Raw genomic sequence first — 27,116 nt, forward strand, 5'->3', positions numbered from 1 at the left:
CACCAACAAAAAGCACAAAAACATGAAAAACACATTTACCTATGACAGCTGAAACAGGAAACATCTGCTTGTTTGACCTCAGCTGGAAACATGCGATTTGGTCAACTCAAATTTTTCTCCATGCATTTCAGTAAATTGCTTCAAAAGTGCCCTGAGTATTGATTTGGGGGTTACAAATAAATTATGGCCAATAGGTGAATTTGAAAATATGGAATCTGCAAATTACAGAGATCAGCTGTGTAAATGTGGTCTTGCACATTGCTTTATTTTTTGAGTTTGCATTATTTGGGTAAACTTTCAAGATTCATTATCGATAATCTTTTCAAATAGTTTTGTAATGATTGACTTGATATGCTTTGCTAAATATTCTTCTTAATGGTATAAGAGATGACTACACAAAAATGTAAAAAAGCAGATAAATCAGAAAATAGAATTTTGGTAAAACAGAATTTTGAAAACATCTGGGCTCCTCCTAAACCCCTCCCCATAAAAGGTAAATTATATCATGGATACAGAAAATTGGTCTGTGCCAAATAATTGAAAAACTTCAGCCATTGACATTGTCCGAAGTTGGGAATTTTGTTCTCTTTACTGAGTTCCTAAGGAAGGAAAATAATCACCGTTTCCCACTGGAGGGCCCCGATTTCCCACTCGCCTCCCTTTCTTTGTTTCTTTTTGTTAATAGATGTGTGTGCTGTACTTATTTGGGTGATGTGTATATTGCTGTTTCTAACCAACTGCTTATCCTGTCCACTGTCAAGAAATACCTCTGTTAACTGATTTTATCTCCTCCAGGTGTTGGATTAAGTGACGGGCAGTGGCATTCCGTCTCCTTATCTGCCAAAAGGAATCACCTGAGCGTGGTGGTGGACGGTCACATGGTCTCTGCCGCTCCTTCCCTGGGGCCTGAGCAGATTTTTTCAGGTGGCACCTATTATTTTGGAGGTGAGAGAAGAAAGAGGTCAGGCTGTATGACCAATTGGACCACATTTGCAGTTACTACCCGTGTGTCGTGGGGATGATGCCATCATGTTTTAACCAATCAATACTACAGAATAATTTCTCACTTCGGTTTGAACATGGAAATGTTGAGTGGATTGAGGTGACACACTATGACCTCAAATGTGTTTCGTTGAGGTAGATTTACTTATGTTTACAATTTCCATAATGAGAATGATTCCATAGGCCACCCTCTTCAGTTCTTACTTTCAAACTTTGTTGTATTTTCCTAGTGTTAAATGGCCCTTATATGTCTTTTTCTGATTTTATTAGCTGATTTTATGGCAGTGTTTTCCTGATCATGCCTCTTAGCTCCTCTGGAGCATCCTTATTGCTTTCCTACTGCCCAGTATAGAAGGGCAAAATTATGCCAATGGGCAAATAATCTAACTTAATTAGCCATAGAAACCTCTTCTCATTGCTAAGTAGTAATGTTCTGATACATTTGATGAAATTAGGGCAGCCGCCTTCAACACCAGGCCATCTCTCTTAGAGAACAAAACAAATGAAGCGTTTACCTGCCCAGTGGATGTTTGATCAATCTGAAAGCTTGGAAAAGGAGCTGTTGGAAGTGGAAGTGAATCTTTAGCACTGGAAAAGTAAAATAAAATGGCATTTGCCATTACAAAGGCAAAGTTGTAAGGCTCTTAATAGTACGACATTTCTGATCATGACTTGAGGTGTATTCTTACTGTTATTTTGAATTTTAATACTTAACTTCTGTCTAGAATGACTTTTGGATTTGGTGGAAGTAGCCCAGTCTTTTATATTCATCCAAAAAGAACAAATTCCTTTCTAAGAATTCACAGTAAGCACCCAGGCCATTCATTGCTCACCCTTTTTAAGAACAAACAGAAGACCCCCTACATACTCTACTACTGTAAAAGGCAGCATGGTGCCAATAATCTTAAAAGATACAATTACTTTTTTTTAGTGAGATTTGTTCTTTTTGAACCAAGTTGTTTATAAAACCTCATGGAATGTATGATTGATTTTATGGCAATCCATAGGAATACATTCCTTTAATACATGATACAGATATATAGAACAATGTAAACCAATAACTTTCACTTCAAAGGAAAAGATTTGGAAGCACTAAAAGAGATAAGAAAAAAATAGGCATATTGTTAAATGTGAAAAAAAAAGACTGGATAAAACTAATTGGCAAAAGTGTAAACTTTTCAAAAAGTTGCAAAGATATGCAGAGTTCCCATATACCCTCACTTGGTTTCCTCTGCTGCTCACATCTTACATCATGTATGCATTTTTTTTTTATAATCTACTTAATGAGATTGTTGGCTTCTTAAGGGCAGAGAAGAGGCCTCATATAGACTGATTATCTAATTCTATCAAATTAGAATTGTGCATAAAGTGGGTGTAATCAGTATTGTCTCCTACACATCACCCACGTTCATGTATGCATTTTAAAGAATAATCTTTTTTTTTTTTTAAATACACATCTACACATGCATTTCCAAGCTTAGAACGGCGGTCTTACTGATCCCCAGTTGCCCTCCCAGGATCGCACCCCTTCATCTCCCCAGGTGAGCGCTGTCTTGCATTTGGGGGCTGTTCTCTCCCTCATGCTCTTGATGATTTGATGTCTATTGCTGTGGTCCTAAGTTCCTAAACAATATAATTTGGAAGCATCCATAATAAAATCCTGAGTCCAGGACTTAAAAACAATAACCAATCTCAGGTTTATTTAGATATCTCTGTTTACTTAATCATCTTCTCAAATGGTGACCTTCAGAACCCAAATATGTTTGGCATGAGATTCTGTGATCCCTAATTACATGCCCTGCAAACTTAGGGTGCCCTAACATTTCCCTGGTTGGGAGCAAGGGTCCAAAAGAAACCAGAAGGCCTTCTGCTCCCCCTTTCTCTCCTCTTCCCAGTCTTAGGCCTTCAGGGACTGGTAGGGGGATGGCATTCCCCTGGAAGCCCACATCCGGCTTTTGGGCTGGGGATTCTGGATTCTGCAAGTGGACTGGAGGGGAGGGGCTTCCAAGTGGCACATCACTTCCCCCAGGAGGTGTCCTGGGGCTGCAGGCAAAAGTATGGCTGGAGAAGGCTAGAGTAGGGTCCCCACCATGCAGCATGGGCATGGCACCCTGATTGCGTGAGTGCTACTGACATTGGGGTGACCAACTCTTCCCAAGTTTAGCACGAGAAATCCTGAGTCCCAGGGCAAAGAAAACCTTCTGTTCTGTGTTGCTGAGGGTCTCCTGTATCAGTAGGATCCACTTTATCTAAGTGGAAGATTTTCTTTGGTATCTAATTTTTCAGCCAGTTTATCTTTAAGCAAATAAATACCCCAGGTTCTGAGATACTTTCCATCAATCCTCCTTTACTTCTCTCTAAATTCAGCTGCAGTTTCCAGTTATCTCATAGCATACTCAGTCTAATGTGGCTGCAGTGCCCCCTGCAAAGGAGCAGGCTATTCCAACAGCCTGGGCTGTATCTCCGTCCCGGCCAGCCTAGAGCATGGCTGTCGTGCTGGAAGAGCAGGCTGCGCTGGAACCACAGTATTCCCTGTACGCCACACCAAAACAGACTTCACTGTCTGTCTGTCACTTTTCACTTGTTCACCCTGTCAAATGAGTGCTTTTCCAAAAGTCAGACTGCATAGTGGTGCATTGTGCTCAGCTTTTATCATTTATAAATTATAAATTTGCAATCTGGGTTCTTCAGGTTGAGGATGGATGCATGTCTAATTTCCATCTATTCCCGTATGCAATGTTCGTGCTATTGAACAGCGCACTGTGCGGCTCAAGCTGGAGGTACCGAACTGTGTGCAGAATCCTCACACCCCTGCTTGTGTAAATCAAACCTTATGCATCCAGTGAACTGGCTATACCACCGTGAAGTCAAAGCCGACATCTCACTTCTGGTACAGTGACATAGAGTGATAATTTATCTGTCATCCTCAGAGGTGCTTAACATGCTGACTGCCTCTAGTAATGGATCCATCCATTAATTCAGCATTAAGTATTCCCCAGAAATCTTCTTGTTTTAGAACTTTCATCTCAAACCGGTTCAGTGCCAAACTTCACTCTGCTATTGCATTATATTAACTTTTGGATGCCTGTTATCACGGACTAATGAGACTAACCTAGCTTGAACCTTCCTTTGTTCTTAGAATCTCTTGCTTATTAAACATTGTAGCTGGGAGTGTGAAGTGCCCCATGATACAATGGTGTGCTTTCATTAAAGTTCCATGACCTTTCCTTGTGGCTATGAGTTTGCTTAATTTTGTTCCCTACAGGCATATTGCACAATTTGTTTTATTCTGAAATAGTTTGAAATGTGTCAGGAAACAACACCTGGAGAAAAGGAGATTAGCAGAACTGTTTACATTCCTGGCATATTGTAGTTGCCCCTTATTATTGAACTATTATCCTCTCAGTTTTTATTTTAACATTCTTAATTGGTTAAGAAGTCATCTAGAAAACATATTGAGATTATGGTAACCATATCTTATACCCAGAAGAATTTTAAGCACTGAAAGTGTATGTAGTACCATGTACAATAAATTGACACTCAGAAAGCTTTCATCACCTTTTCCTGATACATTGAATTTGAAACTGCAGAGTCTCTGTCAGCTGAAGGGTAATACTTTAGTGTGCCTGATAACAGTTTTAAACATGCATCCTGGCCTTTACTTGCCACGTAAATGCATTTTGTTAGAAAAACAAGCATTAAATGGAAATTTCCTCAGTTAAAATATTAAATTATAATGGAAATTCCCAGGTAGAAAACTAGGGTGGATTGTACAGGAATTAGGAAGTTACTGAATCATTTCTTATTCCTTGAAATTGTAACAGTGGTTGACAGCCATAATGAAAAAGAAAGATAAATGAAAAATACGTAAGCATAATGTATGTGTTCCTACTCCATAAAATTATTTATTTCACTTGTATAAACACTTAGAACATAATTAAATTCCAGACAATAAAAGTTAATGTTATAATTCTTTGTTATTTAAAAAATTAGAAATAGGTTTCAGATAAATGTTTAAAAAAATCAATATAAGCATTCTTTCATGAGACAAAGAATAAACAATCGAACAGTGAATCGTTTTTGACATTAAGCCATTATGATTTACTAAAATGCATGTATACGTGGCTCTCATATACATTTGGAAATAAAAGTATTTAATTAAATAAATAGTTGGTAATTCTATTCCACGTCAATATAACTCCTTTTCCAAACAGCTTTAAAGACAAAGGCATGTCATTACTTATCTTTTCTTGCCTGTAGTGCACATTTTCACCCTTTATGCTCTTCTTTTGTGCTCCAAAAGACTACGTTCCTGTGTTGAAGTTATACATAATTTCATACTGCTGGCTAACATGTTTAGGATTCTGGAACTAATATGTGTATTTTAAAAAGTTGAATCAAGTTAATATACTTGCACATAATTACTATAACATTTGTAATCCCCTGTGAATCCTATGGTAATAAGGGTAAATACTTTGTATGACTTGCAATTTGCAACTTAGATCAAACTAATCATAACTACAATGGGTGTTTCCTCCCTTTTTTAATTTTAAGAAAATAATCAAATGTCTATTTCTTGTAATTTTTTCAACGAGGTATTCTGTGACACTGAATCTTGATTATGCCATATCCTGATTTACTTTGTTTTGTTTTTATCAGGTTGTCCTGACAAGAGCATTGGATCTAAATGTAAAAACCCATTTGGTGGGTTTCAGGGATGTATGAGACTCATATCTACTAGTAACAAGGAGGTCGATCTGATTTCAGTTCAGCACGGGTCTGTTGGAAACTTCAGTGACCTTCAGATAGACTCATGTGGGATCACAGACAGGTAAGGGCCGTCTTACTTCTTTATCGTGACATGCCCATTTCCAAACATTTGGCAGCAGACTAAAAAAATATATATATATATAAAATGAACATTTTTCTGTCCTCTTTCCACCATCTTCTCTTCCATGGGAAGTGAATTATATTCACATTAAAAGTAAGAAAAATGCACTTTTAGTTTTATACCTCCTATTTCCAGTGATATAATTTAGATAGAAGACATGTGGCCATGTTATTTTTATTTACACATGCTACCAAATCACAAAAGATAATGTTGATGCTGCTGTAAGTTTAGATGGGTATCAGACGTATCATCTATATATCATCAAACTCAACAGATTAGGACACTCCAACAATAATATTGGTCATCAGGTACCATAGATACTGTAGGTACCTGTGTTGTCAGTTATCCAACTGGTTTTTGCTTCCATGACAGCTGAGTCGTGTTTTCAGAGGCATAGGAATCGAACTGGTTACTGTGCACCTTCAACAAGCCAAGACTACCTTCTCTGCCAGGAAACAGAAAGGAACCTCCCTTCTGGAAAAGCTTGGTGCCATAGTGTTGGTCCAGGTATAAGGATGATCTGGTAGTTTCAACAGGAATGCAAGTGTAAGACAGGATAGTTAGGGGTTAATTGTAGAGGACACCTTTTGAAATAATAACTATAGTTACTAATTTAAAAGTATTTTTAGACATGGGCAACTATAACCAAATACTATCTAGCCAGTCATGCTTTACTATCAAGGCTGTTAATTTTAATTACTGAGTTCAATGGAATGTCACGGCTATTAGAGATCAAGAAAAGAATTAATGTGACAAATTTAGCTCCTACCCTATAGTAGTGCTTAATATATATATTTTGAATAACAACATAAGTTCTGAGCTTTAAAAATATTTTTTTATTTGCATGAAACATTTTATCAACATGAACATACATCTATTATATCTGATTGACCCAATTTACTCTATCAATGTCTATTGATCCTATTTTGAACTCATGAATACTGTGATATGTGTAGAAAAAATAATTATAATCTTATCTAGCAACAGATCAAAAGGACATCATTTCCTCTACAAATATATGTTTATTTATTTAACCCAGTGTATAGATAAAATAATTCTTCCTGTAATGAAAGATAATATATAAAGGGAGAACTTAGACAATAAACCTCAATCGGTTTGATTTGGGGATTGAATGACAGTGAACTTCTCCATAGTTCCAGACATACCAGTTCTGGAAACTTAATTCCTGTTTGGGGAAAGGCATGCAGCAAGGTCCCCTGGGCCAGCACACTCACAGAGGCAGGGAGCCCTCACCCACAGTGGGTGGCGGCCCTCAGCCACCAGTGGGTCATCCACACTGTGAATGAGAGTCAGGTTGACTATCTCAGACTGCAGAACACTTTGATACAAGAGGATCCGTCCTTCTCTAATGTGGGCCTCTCCGAAGCTGTCCTTTCACCCAAGGAATCCATGTTGCCTCTTTTCTGGGGGCCACACTTGTAAAGTCGGGTGTGATACAGCATCACTGGGCAGTGTGTGGTTTCAGAACCACACCTTAGAACACTTATCAGAAATAGCAAATTATGGATGGATCCAGACTGTATGTATTTGTTTTTTAAGAAAAGCCATAGGCTAATGGTAAACCTGGCCATCTTAATAGCAAAAATCAAAGTAACTTTTATATTTGCATACCATTTAAATTTCTGAAAGTATCTCTAAGCTCATTCTCTTATATTCAAAAGAAAAAACATATCCATTTATTTTGGTGTTACATGCTATAACTATTAATATAGCTCTCAAAGCATTACTAAATAGAGCTTTTTTTTATCTGTTTACCAGGCTATATTCTAAGCACTAAACATGAATTAATATTTAAGTTTCTGTGTGTGAGTAAGTGTGTGTGAGGATGGTGTGAGTTGTAAGGAGTCTGGCACTGAGTGTGCATGAACTTACAAGGGATGGTGTGGATATGTGTGTGAGTGTGTGTGTGTGCATGTGCATATGTGTGGTTGATGTGTGAGGACTTGTGTGATCATGTGTGTAAGGATTTGTGTGGATATATAAGGTGTTTTAGATATGTGTGTGCATTTTTTAATGTGTATGTGTGTGGGAGGCTGTGTCATGACTATGTTCTTAAATTAATTTTAAATTAATTAATTAGCATGTATTTAAATCGATCTTCACAAAGCCCCTAGAATCTGTTCTTGGTAGTATTTGTTTCATCTAAATGTGGAAGCAGATGCACAGAGAGGTTGAGTAACTGGCTCAGATGGCCAAGATCTGATGTGGGGCCTGCATCGAATCTCAGCCCCGGCTCCAGGAGCGCCCTGCCGACGCTCTACCTGCCATGCTGTGCAGCCTCCCTGGATGCACATGAGCTTTTATTGTGGTTAATGTTTAATCTATGTATAATAAACACATAATTTAATGTTTAATAAATTGCAATTAAAAACAAACAGGAACATTAAAAACATATTAATCTGACAGGAACTTAAACAATGTAGATCTTTTTTTACTGTAACTAACTTTAAGTTGGATCAAACCTAGTATAAAGATGTACATACATTTGTACATGTGCTTACAGCTACACAGCCATTCACACACACTCTTTATATACATTAACACAGTCATCGCACAGGCTGTCATGCATACCCACATGCTTGTGTGCTCACTGACATCAAAGCACCTTAGTGCACGGTCAGCTCACACATGCTCCTTACACACACATTCACACACATCCTCACTCATTAATGCGTACACATGCACCCACACGCACACCATTCTTCCACACTCACACGTAGTCATGGATCATTTGCACATTCACATGCTATATATACACAAACTTGTACTCATCTAGAAACCCACCCCCTGTCCTCTGTAGACATTCAGGGGCAGTCGTTAGTCAGGAAATCTGGGAGGGGATTACTCAGGAGTGAGAGCAGTCAGTCCCTCGACGGGGGTGAGGGCAAGCTGCAGAGGGAGCTGCCATTCATGTCCCTGTGTCTTGTGGCAGAAACCCAAGTGGGACAGGGCAGGGGAGACAGTTATCAGGGCATAAATAATTCTTAAGTCACTTGAACCTAATTATGTATTAAATAATAGTAATAGATATATCTCTTGATACCAACTTTTTAAGATTATCAACTGAGTGGGGAGGCCGCCGTCTCCCCTGACGCCACCTACCCTCCGGAGTGCAGTAAGGCAGGAGGCGTGGTGTGTCTGTGGTCCAGATGATACAGAGGCCGCGGCCAGAACGAAGCGGCTGCTGGGTCACGGCGCTCCCCACGGTGGCCTGGCCAGGCCCAGCGCGCCTCCTGGGCCCCCAGCCTGCAGCCTCTGGGCCTCCCTCAAGCTGCTCTCCCGGTGCCCCCACCGCCTGCGTGTGGGGCCGGGGCGTCAGGCCCGCGTTGCACCACCTTCCCTCCTGCCCTCCTCCAAGCCCCCCACCTCCCTTTCCTCTCCTCCGAGGACCCCTTCCGCTTGCCCTTGTTGCTTCTCCCTTAGGCCCACGTGAGGTGCTATCCCCTGCTGACAGCTGATTTGAAGACTGTGGTGCTACTCTGTTCCCTGCAGTATTGAAGACAATGCTCACTTATTTTTGTGGGGGGGAACCAAGAGAGTAGGGTGGGAGGTGAGGGGCTGGTTTTTGGCGATTGCACAGTTTTGAGGAAGTATGTGCTCTTTGAATTCAGGTGCTTACCATTATCCTAGGATCCATAAGTACTAACTGTTTAATTTTCCTAAATGTGATAATGTTATATAGATTTTTAACCTCACCATCATTAATTCCAGGCAAGTTCCACATTATGTGAAAGTGTTTTGAAATTTAAATGGAAATGGACAGGAAATCAGGATGAACCAAGATCGTACGTGTCACTTCCGGTTTGGGTATGTTCGTGTAGGCAGTTGTTGAAGCTCCCAAGCAATGGCAGTAATGATGGAAATGTCTAAGGGAAAGCTTTGGAAGCTAGAGCAAATGGGTTGATGGATTGTTTTACTTTGTACCGGAAGGACTAGTGAGGAGAAAAGTATAAATAAATTGTTTAGAATATTTAAGAATAATCAGTACTTCACTATACAATGCACTCTGTCACAGGTTACTCACCAGTAATCAAACAGAACTACTGTATAGTGAATTTAAATAAAACCCATGACCCTGTCTCTCACACTGTAATTAAAAAATATGAAAAGTCTGTTCTAACAAGAATCAAGGAAAATGGGGTCAGTATTTTCAGCAGCAGATCAAATAGAAATAGCACATGAATCACATTAATGAAAGATTCACTCTTTAGAGTTTTAGCTATAGCCACTTATATCTGCCCCCTTTTAAAACATGGTTTGTAGTCCGTTAAAGAATAAGCTGCTCTGCCCTTTTCTGATCAGCAACTAGGACTTTTATTAATAATTAAAGTATATATTGTATGTAATTAATATATCAAAACTAAGTTATATTAATGCATAAATGTATTTAAAATATGTTAATGATTTTTATATTCATATATAAATATGTTAATATTATATATACAATTTTTAAAGTTTTTATCTACTACTACCTAGCTTCTCAAAGACAGGACATCATTAAAAGGAATGTGTCACAATCTAATGTTGCAACCGAATGGCCTCAAGCCAGTAATGGCCAGTGTTTGACAGATGTTGAGTATGCCTGTATTTCTCTTGAAAATGTAAAATATCCTGGGAGCCCCTGTGAGTTTGGTCCAGCCCCGGAGAGCCCCTGACCCTCTGCGTGGGTTCGTGTGTCTGCGCAACACACTGTCAGCATTGCCGGATATCTGCGCCCTCCCTCCCACTTTCTTCTTTCCTTCCCCCTTCTGTAATCCTTCTTCCTCTAAGTATTCCGTGTAGTAAATGAGTATGTAGTGAATCACTGTTGTTATTCTATGTGAGCACTGGCATTTCTGGCAATATATGAATCGGTGTTATATCACTGACAGAAAAGAGAGGACGCTGATGTAGTAGGACATGCTGAAAATTAAGCAGTCACGACTACCTGAGAATTGGCTGAAATCTGGTGAATTTATTGATCTGATGTTTAGTTCTGTGATTACAGTACCTTAACGAAAGGCCAAATGACCATTAGTCATGTTACACTTGCTCTTTCCGTTACTGTTGACATTGTTCTTTTGTTCTTTCTCATGACCATGTGTAAATGATCAATATTTTATGATATCTCAAAATGAAAAATAAGGACCATGTCTGCACCTTTTTTAAGGTGTTCGCCCAACTATTGTGAACACGGCGGGGGCTGCTCCCAGTCCTGGAACACCTTTCACTGCAATTGTGCCAACACTGGTTACAGGGGAGCGACTTGCCACAACTGTAAGCCGAACACATCTGCTTGTTCTTGCCTCTGTTCTGAGTTCCTTGTTGCATTTCCCTTTTCATTGTTGTGTGTGTGTATGTCCAGGTGTGTGCAACCATGTATTGGAATGTAAAGCCCTGAATTTTAACATCCGGTTGATTTCTACTTTATTTTTAATCCACACCTCTTCGTAAAGTAGTCAAGGTAACTTAGAGAAATATGTGATGTGAAACAAGATAGGAAGGAGTAGGATAGCGGGCACAGGGACGATACAGATAGAAAACGGAAATTAGCTGAGGGTAAGTGTGAAGTACAATTTAAGTCATCCTTAAGTTCTCTTGCAACCCTGTGAATGAGGATGAGGAAGATGAGGCTATTATGGTATTAATCGTAATCATTAATTTTATTGAGTGCTTTCTAAGTGCCAGGTAGTGAGCTAGTATTTTTTGTATTTCCCAATTCATTTAATTCTGGTGACCACTTAGGAGGTGGGTACTATGGTTACCCCTAGTTTTCTCATGAGGTAACGGAGAGAGATGAGCCACCCTGCCCGAGGCTCCGTAAGCAGCTGAGGCGCAGTGAGAATGTGAGCGCTTGCGGTTATGCTCCCGAGCAACCAATGCTCTTCTCCACACGTTTGTTTCTGATGAATGGTTTGCATGTGTTTTAAGACTCATGTCATCTTGTTGTCTGCTTGTCCAGTCCAAGTGATGGGGAGACCCAATACCCTTTTATTTTCCTTCCCAATTTTTCATGCGATTACTGACATGCTGAGCAACTCCTCGCACTATCTCCCCTGCCCTTGACTTTGAGCAAGGGTATTGGGTCCAGAGGCATCAGCCTCCCCACTCTCCATCCCTTCACTGCATGCTTCTTGGAGGTGAGATCTGGATCCTGGGCTCCCAGCGCTGGAGGCACCACAAGGGACCCTCAGAAGTTCATGCTGGAGAGTGTACGAGCAGGAGCTCCCAGCCCCGCGCCTTAATGCCCCCAGCACTGTGGGCAGCCTCATCCGCGGGGCATCAGCTTACATATTGGGGGGCCTCATGACATCATAAAGAATGCCTGCTGCTGCTAAAGCCACACCTTACTATAGCCAAAGGCCAGCTTACCTGGTGCAGGTCACCCAGTCAGCAGAGGGTATTTTAATTTGTCATACCCCCCATCATCCCAATTGTAGTAACTAACTCAAAACAGAAAGCTAATTGAGTGTGTCTTAATTGACTATTCGTTTTTGTTACCAATGACTGAATCAAAATATAAACACAAACAGCTTTAAAGAAAAAGTCATGTAATAAATAATAAGATAATATCATCTGTGGCCCACAGTTTGATCCCATTTTTAAGTTAATTTATTAGGTTCTTGAGCAGGTAGTCTAAATGGAGCTGAAGGTTTTTGTTTTTTTACCAATGACTTCTGAGAAATGGGGTTAGGATGCTAAGCCTGATTACAGTGAAGCTGGCACTATCGTTAGCATGAGTAGGGGGAGGCGGAGGGATGGGTCTTGAAAAAGGTTTTATTATAAAATGGTATTTTAAATAGTCATATAATAAAAAATCAAGCAATACAGATAGAGCAAAGGTACTCCAAAATTACCCCCATGCATCATGTGCCCTTTCTAAATACAGCCTCACCCCTGAGTTATGCATATGTCCTGCCAGCCTCTTTCAAGGAATTTATAAACCTATGTATGTGCATGTGAAAATGTATAAATTAACCATTTTTACATGTCCATTTCACTGCATAAAATACAAATGTGACTAGAAAACAATCCATGCTTATATTTCTGTCTATATAATATAAATAGGAGCAAAATAAAACCATTACATTGTGGAGAAGTGGAGAAGTCTGATTATCTAAAGTTTCCATAACACTGAACAAACCACATTGTTTCATACTGTCTAAAAACTAATTAACATAATTTTCAAAAATTCAGAATAGATCAAGGGAAGGACATTCAAGGGTTGTATTTTTTCATTTCACAAAATAAAGGTCTTGATGGAAATTATCAGTACCTTGGGTTAAGTGTTCAGTGTGTGTGTGTGTGCATCATATACAGTTGTTAATATCAAACCTTGTACATGGCAAATATATAATCATATAATTAAAAACATTCAATTATGGATCAAAACACACTGAGACCATTTGAGGGCATATTTCATATAAATATTTCATCTGCTTTGCATTTTAATTATCTTAAATTCTCATTATAGAGCATTAGAAAAAAATACCTTTTGTAAATTACTTTTAAAATTACCGATAAGGAGCTTTGGAAATCATATTTGTTTTATGAAAAGAAGGATTTTACCTATAGATAATTTGATGTGAGAAAGGAGAATAATTACAGCATTATTTGAAATGTTTCTATTGCATAATTATTGGATAGCGGCAGATTATCTAAGGAGATTGCAGTAATGCTTCAGATATGAGGACTTCAGATACAAGTCCAGGTGATACTGGACACAGAAATTTCAAATTGAATTTTGAAGGCTTCATTTGGATGGATGTCCAAAGTGGATGTCGCATTATACTTATAAGTGTCTTTACATTTAAAACACATCATTTTTGTTTTGTTGTTTCACCTAATGTAAAAACCAACTCAATTTTCGTTTTTGACTAAGTAATCTCATATTCCTTTAGTGATAAAAAAGAAATGGTACAAAATATAAGCTCATTCTTCCTCTTTTTTTCTGTCTACCTTTCATCTATATTAATTAAAAAAAAGAATGAGTTTTGTTTTAAAGTATGTTTTACCTTTTCTCCTGGTTAGTAATGTACATATTAAATTTTGAGACTTGGAGTATTTTGTGTCCAAATTAAAATTGAAGAGATTCATTTTATACTATTCCATTTATGATGATCCATTTTTTTTTACAGCTATCTATGAGCAGTCCTGTGAAGCCTATAAGCATAGAGGAAATACTTCAGGGTTTTACTATATAGATTCAGATGGAAGTGGTCCCCTGGAACCATTTCTCCTTTATTGCAACATGACTGGTGAGTTAATCAACTTTCATTCAGTAGTTAAGTTTTTGCAAATGCTTTAAACATACAGAATTAAAACAAAACAAGCAGAAAGTTGACCTAATTTGTAACTTGATTAAAATACATAGTTCAGTAGAAGAATCTAACATAAATCTTTAAAAAATAGTTTAATGATAAAGATTTAAAATATTGTCATTATTTTCTATGCATGTGGTATTTAATAGTAAATGTATCTTACTTAGTTCCAAAACAAAAGAGAGAAACTTTTATTTCTCTGAGAAGATTGATACGTGTGAAAGGTTTGAACAATATTTACTTTTGAATTGTAGGTAAACATGAATTTTATTCTTGAATTCTTTATTTACATAAATCTAAATAAGAATTAATAGTTAGGGCAAATGTTTGGTGAGATTCAATATCCAGTCATGATTAAAGAGAAAATGAAAACTCAATAAATTACCAATAGAAGATAATTTCCTTACGTTGTTAAAGAGTACCCACAAAAAACCTACAACATATATCACAGTTTATGGTGAAGCAGTGAAAGCTTCATCCCTGCTCCTCTCAGTCTTCACCATTGTATTAGGGATCTTAGCCTGTGTAACAAAGCAAGAGAAAGAAATGAAAGATATAAATACTGGAAAGGTAGAACTAAGATTGTCCTTATGTATAGATGAGCAGGTGATACATTGAAAATATTCTCAACAATCTACAGATAAACTATTAAAATGTAGGATCATCACTGGATATGAAGTTATTATAAAAAATAACTTCATTTCTATATACCAGCAATAAGCAATCAAACAAGGAAATTTTAGAAGAATCTACTTTCAATAGCATCAAAAATGTGAATACATTGCAGTAAGTCTAATGGAAGATGCTCAGGACTTATACACAGATAAGTATAAAATGCTCTTGAGAGAAAATAAAATCATAAGTAAATGGAGAAATACGAAATTGTCATAATGAGAAAATTCACTCTGGTATAAATGTCAATTCTTCCTAACAAGGTATTGATTCAGTGCAAGCTTTAATTAAAATTCCAGAAGAATGTTTATTTTTTGGTTGGTATAATTGGTGAATATTGGCAAACATATCCTAAAATTTATCAGCAAATTTGAAGGAACAAGAAGATCCAAATCAGTCGTGAAAAATAAAGTTGAAGGACTCAATTCTACCAGATATAAAGATGTTACAGGCTCAGCAAACTGTGTGACTGGCACAAGGATAATAAATAGAACAATGGAACAAAATAAGAGAATCAATAAACACACTCAGTCATGTATGGATAGTTGATTTATTGCAAAGGTGGCACTGACGTATCAAAGGAAAGATTGTTTTCAACCAGCAGTGCCTGGGGAAAATTGTATATAAATTTTGTAAGATGGAATCTTGATTCCTTCATCATCAAACACAAAGAAATGGACTCTAGGTGAACTGTGCTGTCCAATATAGTAACCACCAGCAACAAATGCCCAATTAGATTCAAATTTAATTAAAATTAATGAATAAAACTAAATGAATTGAAACAAATTTTACAAATCTGAATTTAAACTAATTCATTAAAAGAAAATTAAATAAACTGCCAGTTCTTCATTCTCACTGGCCAAGTTTTAACTGCAGAGTAGCCACCTATTATTCCATTATTGAAGAAAGTTTACAATGGACAGCACTGTATTAAGAAGTCAAAGTTTCATGGAGCAAAATAAATGGAAAAAGGAAACATTAAGTTGCAGCGGGAGGTGTTACACAGGAAGGTTCACTACTTTTTAGTTTTCCGATTTGTGTAGCTTGAGTCGTGAGTGAGATTTAATAGTCTGTCACTGTATCTTGCATTGCCACAAATGCCATTGTGAACTAGTCACATGCACCTGCTTTATGAGGTTTTGATTCTGTAAATCAGATTCCTCTAAATTGATAAATATTGCTAATATTTAAAGCTTGAAAAAACACATGACAGACACACATGTGCACACATACATGTATGATTTTCATCATCCATGGTAGCTATATTCTATAAAGTAATAGACTCTGAGTTAGCAGACACTGGACCATTGCTCCTGGAGGAAATGCAATAAGGTGAGGTTCCTTTGAACCTCTGGTCACAACATTCTCATCAACCAATCAACACATAGCCTTGTTTTATGTGTACTTCAGGTTAAAGACACCTTACTCAATACATATTGTTGATTCATTAGTGTGAACTCATAGCTAGCAGCACTGTAACTCAGACCTGAACGGAGCTTATGTAACATGTCTTCTTGGCAGGCACATAACATAAAGACAGAAATGCAAACACATGGCACTAAATAGACCACAAATAGGAAATTTGTATGAGTTCTGAAACAAGGGGACAACGTTTTCTTGTTTAACTTCAGCGGGATATGTGTATGTTGGGTGATTCAGACCTTTTGCAGCTTCCTACCTGTCTGCAGATGTATGAGAGTGCATTGAGTATTGATTTTGGGGTTATAAATACATTTTAGTGAGCAACCAAATTCACAAATAGTGTAGATTGATTATATACACATACACATATATGATATTGTGACCAGAGGTTCAAAGGGTAATAATTCAGTAGCTTATAGGCCATATGCATATTTCACTATTTAAATGATAATGATATCATCAATTTCATTTTATTGAATGAATTATTTCATTTCTATTAAATCCACATTTACTTCATCATATTACATTACTAATTGATGTTCCTTATTTTAATCACCTAAACCACACACCAACTCTAGAAACTCTAAGAGACTTGAAGTAAATACATATATAAATACATAGACACGCACAGAGGGTAAAGGTGAATTAGTAAATTATCAAAATGTATTGATGAAAAAGAAGACATCCACAAAATTTAAAGCCATTTGAAAACCAAACTTTTGAGTGCAGAGACCCAGATAATCTAGTTAGGAGACAGCTAAGTGTCTTCAGAAGCTCTGGAATATTGAAATAATTCAAACAAAAGTGACACTCCCAGAACGTAACAACCCAGTGAGAAATACATGTTGCAGCTTGACACAGTTCCTTATTGATCTGGTTTTGCAAATGGGGAAACCAAGACTCAGGGATGCTCAGTGAGGCAGGTGAAAGATCATTTGGGATGGATCAGGAACAAAACCTTGGTCTCTTTCCTCCCAGCTGGAAAATTTTTCCACTAGAAAAAGTCACATTCTATCAATGTCTCATTGCTTGTAGCCAATAACATATCCTCTAGTTATGCAACTCAGGTGTAACGGTAATGAGCACAAGACAAAATGCGGAATCGGTAGCTTGCACATGTGTAACTTAAAAGTCCAGTTATTAGTCTAGAATTCATGTCAAACCAATACCGCCAAGCATTGTGAGCTAAAAGATACAAAGAAAAAAAAAAGATACAAAGAAAATCTCTTTCAAATGGATAATTTCCTAAACTATGTTAAAGACTGAAAATTCTTTCTAAACAGGGTATTCCAAATATAATTTTAAGATAATTAGGATAATATGAATCCCAGTGGCCATCCCTATTGAAATATACAGGTTTTTTTTTCTTCCACACTAAACAGATTGTTTTTTCTATAATGAAATAGTTTCATGTTCAAGAAGTTATCTCATTATCAGAGATTGCATTTTATAGATAAATGTTTCAGTGGGGAAAAATTGATGAGCACTAAAGCAGTGGCTTTCACACTTCTGTGACAATGGTCATTCTGCGGCTTAAGCTCTCCCTTCCCACTGCACCAGGACCAGGACCCCTGCATTTAGTTTCACTGACTCAGGAAGCTTAGAGACCAAGGGCTGTGTCTCTGCTCTATTAAAAAGCTCCCCGCTGTGATTCTGAGATAAGGGCTCCTGTGATCATTCCATGAGAAGGCTGGAGTGTGTAAGACTTACCATAACAAAATTATTTTTACTTCAGGGATTTCAGTAATAAAGCCCTTCTTAATAGCTAAGACAGTTACTAACCATCTCTCATTATTCAAGCGCAACCTTGTCTGCATCGTTTTGCTCCGGAAGGCTAGCTGTTCTCTCCTTTCGTCTCCCTGGCTTCCCGTAACACAGCAGCTTCTTACCTGCCTTTATCCCCCGCAGCTGCTAATCCTGAAGGAGCACAAGCCTGCAACTGTGTTGCTTACACAGCATGAATTTTTCTTTACACTGGTAGCACACAAATAATAGCAGTCAGCCTAAAATAAATCAAGTTCTTAATTACTCAGTTGCTTTACGTACAATCTATATATCATAGATCTCTTCAGGGAGAGACACCCAAATAACCAAACTGCCTTTCATTTTAGTGTGTTCATTAAGTTTCATAAATTTTTCTGCCTGTTTCGGCCATCTCTTCTCACTTCTCTGTGCCCCTCCTGGCCTTAACAACTCCCTCGGCATCTGGTAAAGAATGATTTGCAAGACAATCAAATCATGACTCTTACACAGATATAACAATAAGAGCTAAAACACACGTTTTAAAGATTTTGTTCAACACATTATTGAATGAGGAAACTGGTAAGATGTTACAACCAGTTCCAAGGAGAATCCAAGAACAGACATATCTATGTATCAGTAATGCTGAAATTAATGTGCAAATGGAAACAAAACTGGCTTTTTCCTTACTGGAAGAGGAAAGTCAGCTGAACCTTCAGCAGGTAGAATTTGCTTGTGTGGACAAGAATTACTGGTTGTGAGGCAACAATGCCTTGCTTGCAAAGAGAAAAAAAATCTGAAGCCTGTGTTAAAGGATAATTGAATGTAAATATGTCTCAGAAGTTAGAGATAGTAAATTTCTCTGGAGAGATTTAAAGGCTGATCTCCCCCAGATGCATTTGCTTACAGTCTAAGAGTGATAAAAACCGAAGGACTTGCCTCTCTTCTCCTCAGAGAAGATTTGTTGCATCCCAGAGCCAAAGTTCCTCTGTCGCTGTCAGAGGGGACAAGCCAGGCCAGCCGCCTGCCCTAAGCTCCGTCTCATGACTGGGTTCTCCTCTGGTGGTGCAGCCCCAGCATGTGCGGTGCATCTGGCAGTCATCACTGTGTCAGCCCAAGGGACATGGGGAGTGTGGACAGTGGGTGCTGCTGGGATTCTCTGAGCAAATGGTCCAGATCTAGAGATACCCCATGTCTGTCAGTATATATTGATATCCATATCATCTATATCTCTACATCTAGAGACCAATATAATTTATATATGAGACAAGTTAGATATGAGGCAAGATAACCTGATAATGTGCAAGTAGGATAACATCCCACATTCTTCAGTTTTAGACAACAATGTTTTATAATTCTATCAGTTCTCCATAATTTACAGAGTTCTAAAAGGCAGTGACAGTTTCAGAGCTGCCATGCAGTTGGAATCCGATAACCTGGAAGGTTGTGCTGTAGTCTGGACAATGCATTGTTTTCATTCATTCATTCATTCATTCACTCACTCACTCACTCATTCATTCATTCCCTTCTTTCTCTAACGAGTGTCTTCTGCTTGCTGTGCCAAGCCCCTCCGCTGTGTGCTGGAGATACTATGGTTAGCAAACTAGAAGCTTTCACTCTTCCCATAGAATTTACAGATTAGTAAAAAAGACCAATAGAATAAATCACAAAATATTCCATTACAAATTGTGATGGGTCTGTGACTTTTACAGTTGTAATTTCTAAATGGGTGTTTGTAGAAACATCAGATAATATAACCATATCGGAAGGAACAGTAAAGAGACTCTAAGTTAATAGTTTTTGAGAGATTCCCCGTTAGTAAAGTGCGTGAGATTTGGAACATGACTGCTGGGCACTCGTTTCTGTTGCTCAGAATCTGTTGTGATGATTTCATTGTCTCTGATTGATTTCATTGGACAATTTTGATTCCATTTACAATCTGCTAGATTGTTCTGGAAATCTAGAACGTCTGATTAGCACAGGATCTGCTTAACATCATATTTTGTAGCACTTTATATTAGAAAATAAAATCACTTGCAGAAACTATCATAATATTGAAATTTTAGTATTTCAAAAGGAAACATTTCTACCAGCTGCCCTGTAACGGTTGTCATGCAGTTTGGCCTTGATTTCCAACAACACCTTAGAAGAACTTTAGAATCATGTTAATTGTGACCCAGTAGCTGCTAAATGATAGGAAGTCCCTCTCTTTGTGACCCAAAGGCAAAGAGACCAAGGCTTCAAGCAGGTTTATTATCCTGTTCTTTTCAGAGCTACTCAGCCAGATTTGAGTTTCCTCATGAAGGCCATAATTTACCACAAGAAAAGATGAGTCATTTTGCTGAACAATAAAAGCAGAGTCCAACAGAGGCTAGGTGAACAGATTTGCCTGTTAATAATCTTAAACTTACCATAGCCAAGGTTGATTTGACTAAAACTGTAGAATTTCAGACCTACTATATTGCCTCCTATATTCTGCCACTTTATTTTCCAGATTTGGAAATGAAGGCTCAGACTTTACCTGACTTTCTTAAGGGCACACATCCATGTGATCTGCAGTTCACATCTCCTAACGGTCTACACTGCACTGCTATCTGGCCATCCATAATTAATTTCACTAGCTTATATATCATATCCTCCAAGGAGCTCACTGATAAAGCTTTATGGTGAGCTGAAATACAAGGTGGAAAAACATGTAACCGCTGTTGTTTCAGAGAAAAATAATGGTCCACACATCAGAGGCAATAAGGCTGTCAGATTTGCTTCCTGCCTCAGTTATTGAGCAGGCCTCTCTATTCAAAAATCTGGTGGCCAGGAGATGGGTGGGGATGAAATTTCTTACCTTGTTTTGATCACTCCATGTGAATGTATTAGCTTAAAAGAGGGGGGAACATTCTACCCACTGCTTTTCTCCAACTTGGAATATTCCTCTGTCATACAGAAGAATTATGTGATTTAATAGCACAAATACAGCAGAGTTTTGACAACTTCCAATCTGTTTCTTACCTATTAAATCAGAGGCCTTTTGATTAATCTGTTCCTGTCCCTGCATATATCACAGTAAATATAATATGAAGTCTATTGTTGGGAAAGTACAGTATGCCTATCTTCTATTGTAGACATTGTAGGATATTTGTTTCATCTAAACAATTTTGGTAATCAGTATGATGGAAATGTTCACATTCAGGTGGCAACAATGACAGCTCTACTGAAAACTCAAAAAGATATTTTTTGTGTTAGTTGAGTTGCTGATAATGTATCAGATATGTGTGGCTCAAGAGAGCTGTTGAACAATGGTTCAACTTCTTATCGTTGTATAACTATTGCATTATTTAAGTGTCGTAGCAGAAAACCAAAATGAGTATTTCAAATTTGATTTGTAAAGAAATAGGTGTACACTCATAATTAAATGTTGTCTGAAGGGAGACAGATACAGTCCATAAAAATTTGATTTTATTATTGCTGGTAACGTGAATGATTTCTAAGAGTAAAAAAGTCATTGCTTACCTCATGTAATTTAACATATTTTACAAATTTGAAGATGTACTTTTTTTCACATTGTAACATCTCTAAATTCTGGGTGTGTTAACAATCAATGCTATTTGGCAATTATAATAGGCAGCATTTTTTTTCCTTCTTAAAGGAAAATAATGATTTATCTTTAACAAGGAGATATCAGGTTTGATGAAATATACCACAAATTTTAATAATCAGATTTCTTAAATTTTCAACATAAATATTTTCTGGCTAAGTTATCTTGCAAATGCATGGCAATCATATAAATTTCAGGGAAAAGAATCACTTTACTGTAATTAAAAATTTTTAAGAATCCATTTGTGCTGATTCTGCCTCTCAGAGAGGTTTGATGAGTAGAAAAATTTGACTCAGATAAAAGGTGATTTTGATTTTCTTTATTTATTTTAACTTTTGCAGACTAGTGATGGTCTCCTCTCTTTCTTCCCCATTTCTGCCTACAAGAAACTGCGTGGACCATCATACAGCACAATGGTTCTGACTTAACAAGAGTCAGAAATACTCACCCAGAGAACCCATATGCTGGGGTTTTCAAGTATGTGGCCAGCATGGGGCAACTCCAGGCCACGATTAGCCGCGCGGAGCACTGTGAACAGGAGCTTACCTACTACTGCAAGAAGTCACGGCTTGTGGATAAGCAAGGTAAATAACCTGAGGCCTCTGCCCCGCTGCTCACACAGGGCACTTTACTTAATCAGCTCCTGAGGATTTTAATCTGCCAAGGTGGCGGTGGCATCTAGCATGCCCCTGCATACCCAGGTGCACGTCTTTATACTTAGCAAACATGTCTCAGTCTGGAAGTCACAGAGATGCTTTTGCCTGAAGAAAAGAACAAGGTCATTTCACACTGAACTTTGTTCAAAGCCCTGATCGCCTTGAGAGTCTCTTACTGACCTTAATCGGGTAACTGTGCAGAATGAGGCTTCATTCTGATACTCAGTGAATGTACAGTGTTTATCCCTCATAAAGGGCAAGTGACGCGTATGGCTTCTTTTATCATGGACAAGAGCTAATAAAAATATGACTTGCTTTTCTGAAAGTGACTATTCTGTGTGACTCTTTTCATGGATTGTTGACAGCCTCTGGGTGTAACTGAAAATTAGAACAGGCTGCTGGAAACAGCTCAGTAGCTCAAACAGGAATTGGAAAACCATCTTAACTCTTTCTTTTATTCTACTTGTAATGAGCAGTCTACGTCTGAATTCTGTTTCTGGTTTTGTGTTTTCTCCCTTGAGACTGTCCCATTAGGCGAGGGCGTCTTAGGTCCCCCCAGTTCTGCCTTTGTGTGGCCTCAGCGGCCTGATTCTTGAAGCTTCTTTGAGAGCCTCCAGCTGGGCTCCTAGCTCGCATCTCTGCGTATCCTCTGACCACCCCACAGAGAGTCTGAAATAGTGATCTTTCTGAAAAGAACTAACTTTTGAGAAACACTGCTTCCATCATGACCCCGTCCTGTGTAAGATACTCCAGTGCCCCCTGGTTCCTGTCTGTTCAAAACAGACTTTTGTGTCTGGACACCAGAACTTAGACTATGGGTCCATTCTGTTTAGGCAACCTTCACGCCACCCCCAACAACCTGTTTTTTAGCAGCAATATTGAGGTATGTATTTCTTCAGAAATTAAAGATTCTAAGACATCTGCACCATGAAGCCACTTTGTTCAAATGTTTACTCTGTTTGTTGTCTTGAAAGAGATGAGAGTTCCAGATAGAAGAATTTTAAATGAAATGCACTCCATGTGTGATCATCACGTGTTGTGTGGATCATGCAGGAAGAGTTTGAGCCCTTGGAAAGGTGTTTGGACCTTTCATTTTCTTCTCAACATCTCACCTGTTTACTTCCATCCACTCAATACAATTATTTTCTCCCCTGTGCCTGAGTTCCTCCCCCTCCTCCTCCTTTTCTTCATAATTTTCCTCTTTTCCAGAGTGTCCTGACTTGGCCTTTGACCCCTCCAAATTCTTCCCATTTTCCTGGTCTTGCCTCTGATTTTGTCCCTCTGAAACTTCAGTTGCACCTGTGAATGGCCTTCGGATAATTGTAGTGCAAGCAGCATAAGATTTAAAGGTGGGGAGAGACGTGAGTTCAAGTCCCAGGCCTCTCCCGATTAGCTCCAGTGCAGAATCTTTCTCAGTCTGTTTTCTCTTCTCTGAAATGGGGCCAGGAATACCGACCTCACAGGGGTGTGGTGAGGAGTGGGTGACATGCCACATAAAGACGACAAAGAGGACCCCTCTCCTCCCAGCTCTGAGGTGCATCGTGGTTATAGTTAACATGCCAGTTTCATGCGCAACTGATTTTCATTGTTGCTGAATAGTAATCTTGGAATCTAACAAAAGAGATAAGCAAATATGGAAGTGCATTCTAAGAATGAGAACCTTAAATATAGAGAAGGTAAAGTGAGTGTGATGAGACGAAAATGAACTGAGTTGCTCAGCTGGAATAAAAAAACAAAAACGAAGACAATCCTCAGAGTCACCAGTGGGTCAGACACGGAAAGAACCAGAAAGAGAAACCCTCAAGGGGTCAGTGAGCAAGGGCCCTACAGAGTAAAGGCATCGGCCTGGAGTAGGAAAGAGGTCCTGCCTTCACGGCCGGTGGTGTGGGGTGCCTTTGGTTAAGGCTGCCCAGGTGTTTCAGCCAGGCTTGAGAGCCACTAGTAAAGAAAGTAGTATACTCTAGAAGCATCTAGAATAAGGGATGGTGATGATTAATGAATATACAGATTTTCCTTGGATCCATGACCCCTAGAATCCATGTAGAATGGACATGAGTTGGAAAATAGAACAATTTGGATTTTGAGTTCACAATAAGGAATATTTGGGGCAGAACAGGAAGGGAAGGTGGTGTCAGGCAAGTAAAATGTACAGTTGTTTCAGATCTTGAACATACAGAAGTTTCGAGTAATAATGGTGCCATAATTGTGGATGAATAAACTGGGATGTGTAGGAAATTTCATTTTCAGCAAGCTGTAAAGCTGTGAGTCAGTACATTAGAAGGCTAATAAATGGGAATGCTCTAGTCATTGGGATTTTAACTATGGGGAATGGGATGTTCTACCATGATCACTGATAATTTATAATTTTAATTTTGAACTTTGAAAAATTTCCATGATTTTATTTTTTGGTATCACTAATATACATGAGCAACATCGTGGTTACTAGATTCCTCCCCATTTTCAAGTCCCCACCACATACCCTATTACAGTCACTGTCCATCAGCATAGTAAGATGCTATGGAATCACTACTTGTCTTCTCTGTGCTATACTGCCTTCCCCGTGCCCCACCTACATTATGTGTGCTAATCGTCATGCCCCTTATTACCCTTATCCCTCCCTTCCCTCCCATCCTCCCCAGTCCCTTTCCCTTTGGTAACTCTTAGTCCATTATTGGGTTCTGTGAGTCTGCTGCTGTTTTGTTCCTTCAGTTTTTTTCTTTGTTCTTATACTCCACAGATGAGTGGAATCATTTGGTATTTGTCTTTCTCCGCCTGGCTTATTTCACTGAGCATAATACCCTCTAGCGCCATCCATGTTGTTGCAAATGGTAGGATTTGTTTTCTTTTTATGGCTGAATAATATTCCATTGTGTATATGCATCACATCTTCTTTATCCATTCATCTACTAATGGACACTTAGGTTGCTTCCATTTCTTGGCTATTCTGGTGCTGTGATAAACATAGGGGTGTATATATTTTTTGAAACTGGGATCCTGCATTCTTAGGGTAAATTCCTAGGAGTAGAATTCCTGGGTCAAATGACATTTCTATTTTAGTTTTTTGAGGAACCTCCGTACTGCTTTCCACAATAGTTGAACTAGCTTACATTCCCACCAGCAGTGTAGGAGGGTTCCCCTTTCTCCACATCCTTGCCAACATTTGTTATTGTTTGTCTTTTGAATGGTGGCCATCCTAACTGGTGTGAGGTGATATCTCATTGTGGTTTTAATTTGCATTCCTCTGATGATTAGTGATGTGGAGCATCTTTTCATGTGTCTGTTGGCCATCTGAATTTCTTCTTTGGAGAACTGTCTGTTCAGTACCCTGCCCATTTTTTAATTGGATTATTTGCTTTTTGTTTGTCGAGGTGTGTAAACTGTTTGTATATTTTGGATGCCAACCCCTTATCAGATATATCATTTATGAATATATTCTCCCATACTGTAGGATGCCTTTTTGTTCTACTGATGGTGTCCTTTGCTATACAGAAGCTTTTCAGTTTGATATAGTCCCAGTTGTTCATTTTTGCTTTTGTTTCCCTTGCCAGTGGAGATATGCTCATGAAGAAGTTGTTCATGTTTATATTCAAGAGAGTTCTGCCTATGTTTTCTTCTAAGAGTTTTGTGGTTTCATAACTTATATTCAGGTCTTTGATCCATTTCGAGTTTACTTTTGTGTATGGGGTTAAACGATAATCCAGTTTCATTCTCTTACATGTAGCTGTCCAATGTTGCCAGCACCAGCTGTTGAAGAGGCTGTCATTTGCCCATTGTATGTCCATGGCTCCTTTATCATATATTAATTGACCATCTATGCTTGGTTAATATCTGGACTCTCTATTCTGTTCCACTGGGTCTGTTCTTGTGCCAGCACCACGTTGTCTTGATTACTGTGGCTTTGTAGTAGAGCTTGAAGTTGGGAAGCGAGATCCCCCCTGCTTTATTCTTCCTCCTCAGGATTGCTTTGGCTATTTGGGGTCTTTTGTGGTTCCATATGAAGTTTAGAACTATTTGTTCCAGTTTGTTGAAGAATGCTATTTGTATTTTGATAGGGATTGCATTGAATCTGTAGATTGCTTTAGGCAGGATGGCCATTTTGACAATATTAATTCTTCCTAGCCAAGAGCATGGGATGAATTTCCATTTATTAGTGTCCTCTTTAATTTCTCTTAAGAGTGTCTTGTAGTTTTCAGCATATAGGTCTTTCACTTCCTTGGTTAGGTTTATTCCTAGATATTTTATTCTTTTTGATGCAATTGTGAATGGAATTGTTTTCCTGATTTTTCTTTCTGCTAGTTCATTGTTAGTGTATAAGAATGCAACAGATTTCTGTGTATTAATTTTGTATCCTGCAACTTTGCCGAATTCAATATTAGTTCTAGTAGTTTTGGAGTGGATTCTTTAGGGTTTTTTATGTACAATATCATATCATCTGCAAACAGTGACAGTTTGACTTCTTCTTTACCAATCTGGATGCCTTTTATTTCTTTGTGTTGTCTGATTGCCATGGCTAGGACCTCCAGTCCTATGTTGAATAAAAGCGGGGAATGTGGACATCTTTGTCTTTTTCCTGATCTTAGAGGAAAAGCTTTCAGCATCTTGTTTTTATGTATAATGTTAACTGTGGGTTTGTCATATATGGCCTTTATTATGTTGAGGTACTTGCCCTCTATACCCATTTTGTTGAGAGTTTTTATCATGAGTGAATGTTGAATTTTGTCAAATGCTTTTTCAGCATCTATGGAGATAGATGATCATGTGGTTTTTGTCCTTATTTTGTTGATGTGGTAGATGATGTTGATGGATTTTGGAATGTTCTA

General features: G+C 38.3%; 1 protein-coding gene across 3 annotated transcripts in view; it reads left to right on the top strand.

Moving 5' to 3' along the window:
• CNTNAP4 (contactin associated protein family member 4) overlaps positions 1-27,116 on the top strand; it is a 223,157-nt gene that overhangs the window by 141,423 nt on the left and 54,618 nt on the right. For all 3 annotated transcript variants that reach the window (XM_073225716.1, XM_073225717.1, XM_017667920.3), the window contains exons 9-13: positions 796-945; positions 5,662-5,833; positions 11,064-11,170; positions 14,032-14,151; positions 22,027-22,224. In XM_073225716.1, the coding sequence (XP_073081817.1) occupies positions 796-945; positions 5,662-5,833; positions 11,064-11,170; positions 14,032-14,151; positions 22,027-22,224 (747 nt within the window). The remainder of the gene's footprint in view (positions 1-795; positions 946-5,661; positions 5,834-11,063; positions 11,171-14,031; positions 14,152-22,026; positions 22,225-27,116) is intronic.

The sequence above is a fragment of the Manis javanica genome, chromosome 17, assembly GCF_040802235.1.
Source record: "Manis javanica isolate MJ-LG chromosome 17, MJ_LKY, whole genome shotgun sequence".
Classification (NCBI taxonomy): Eukaryota; Metazoa; Chordata; class Mammalia; order Pholidota; family Manidae; genus Manis; species Manis javanica.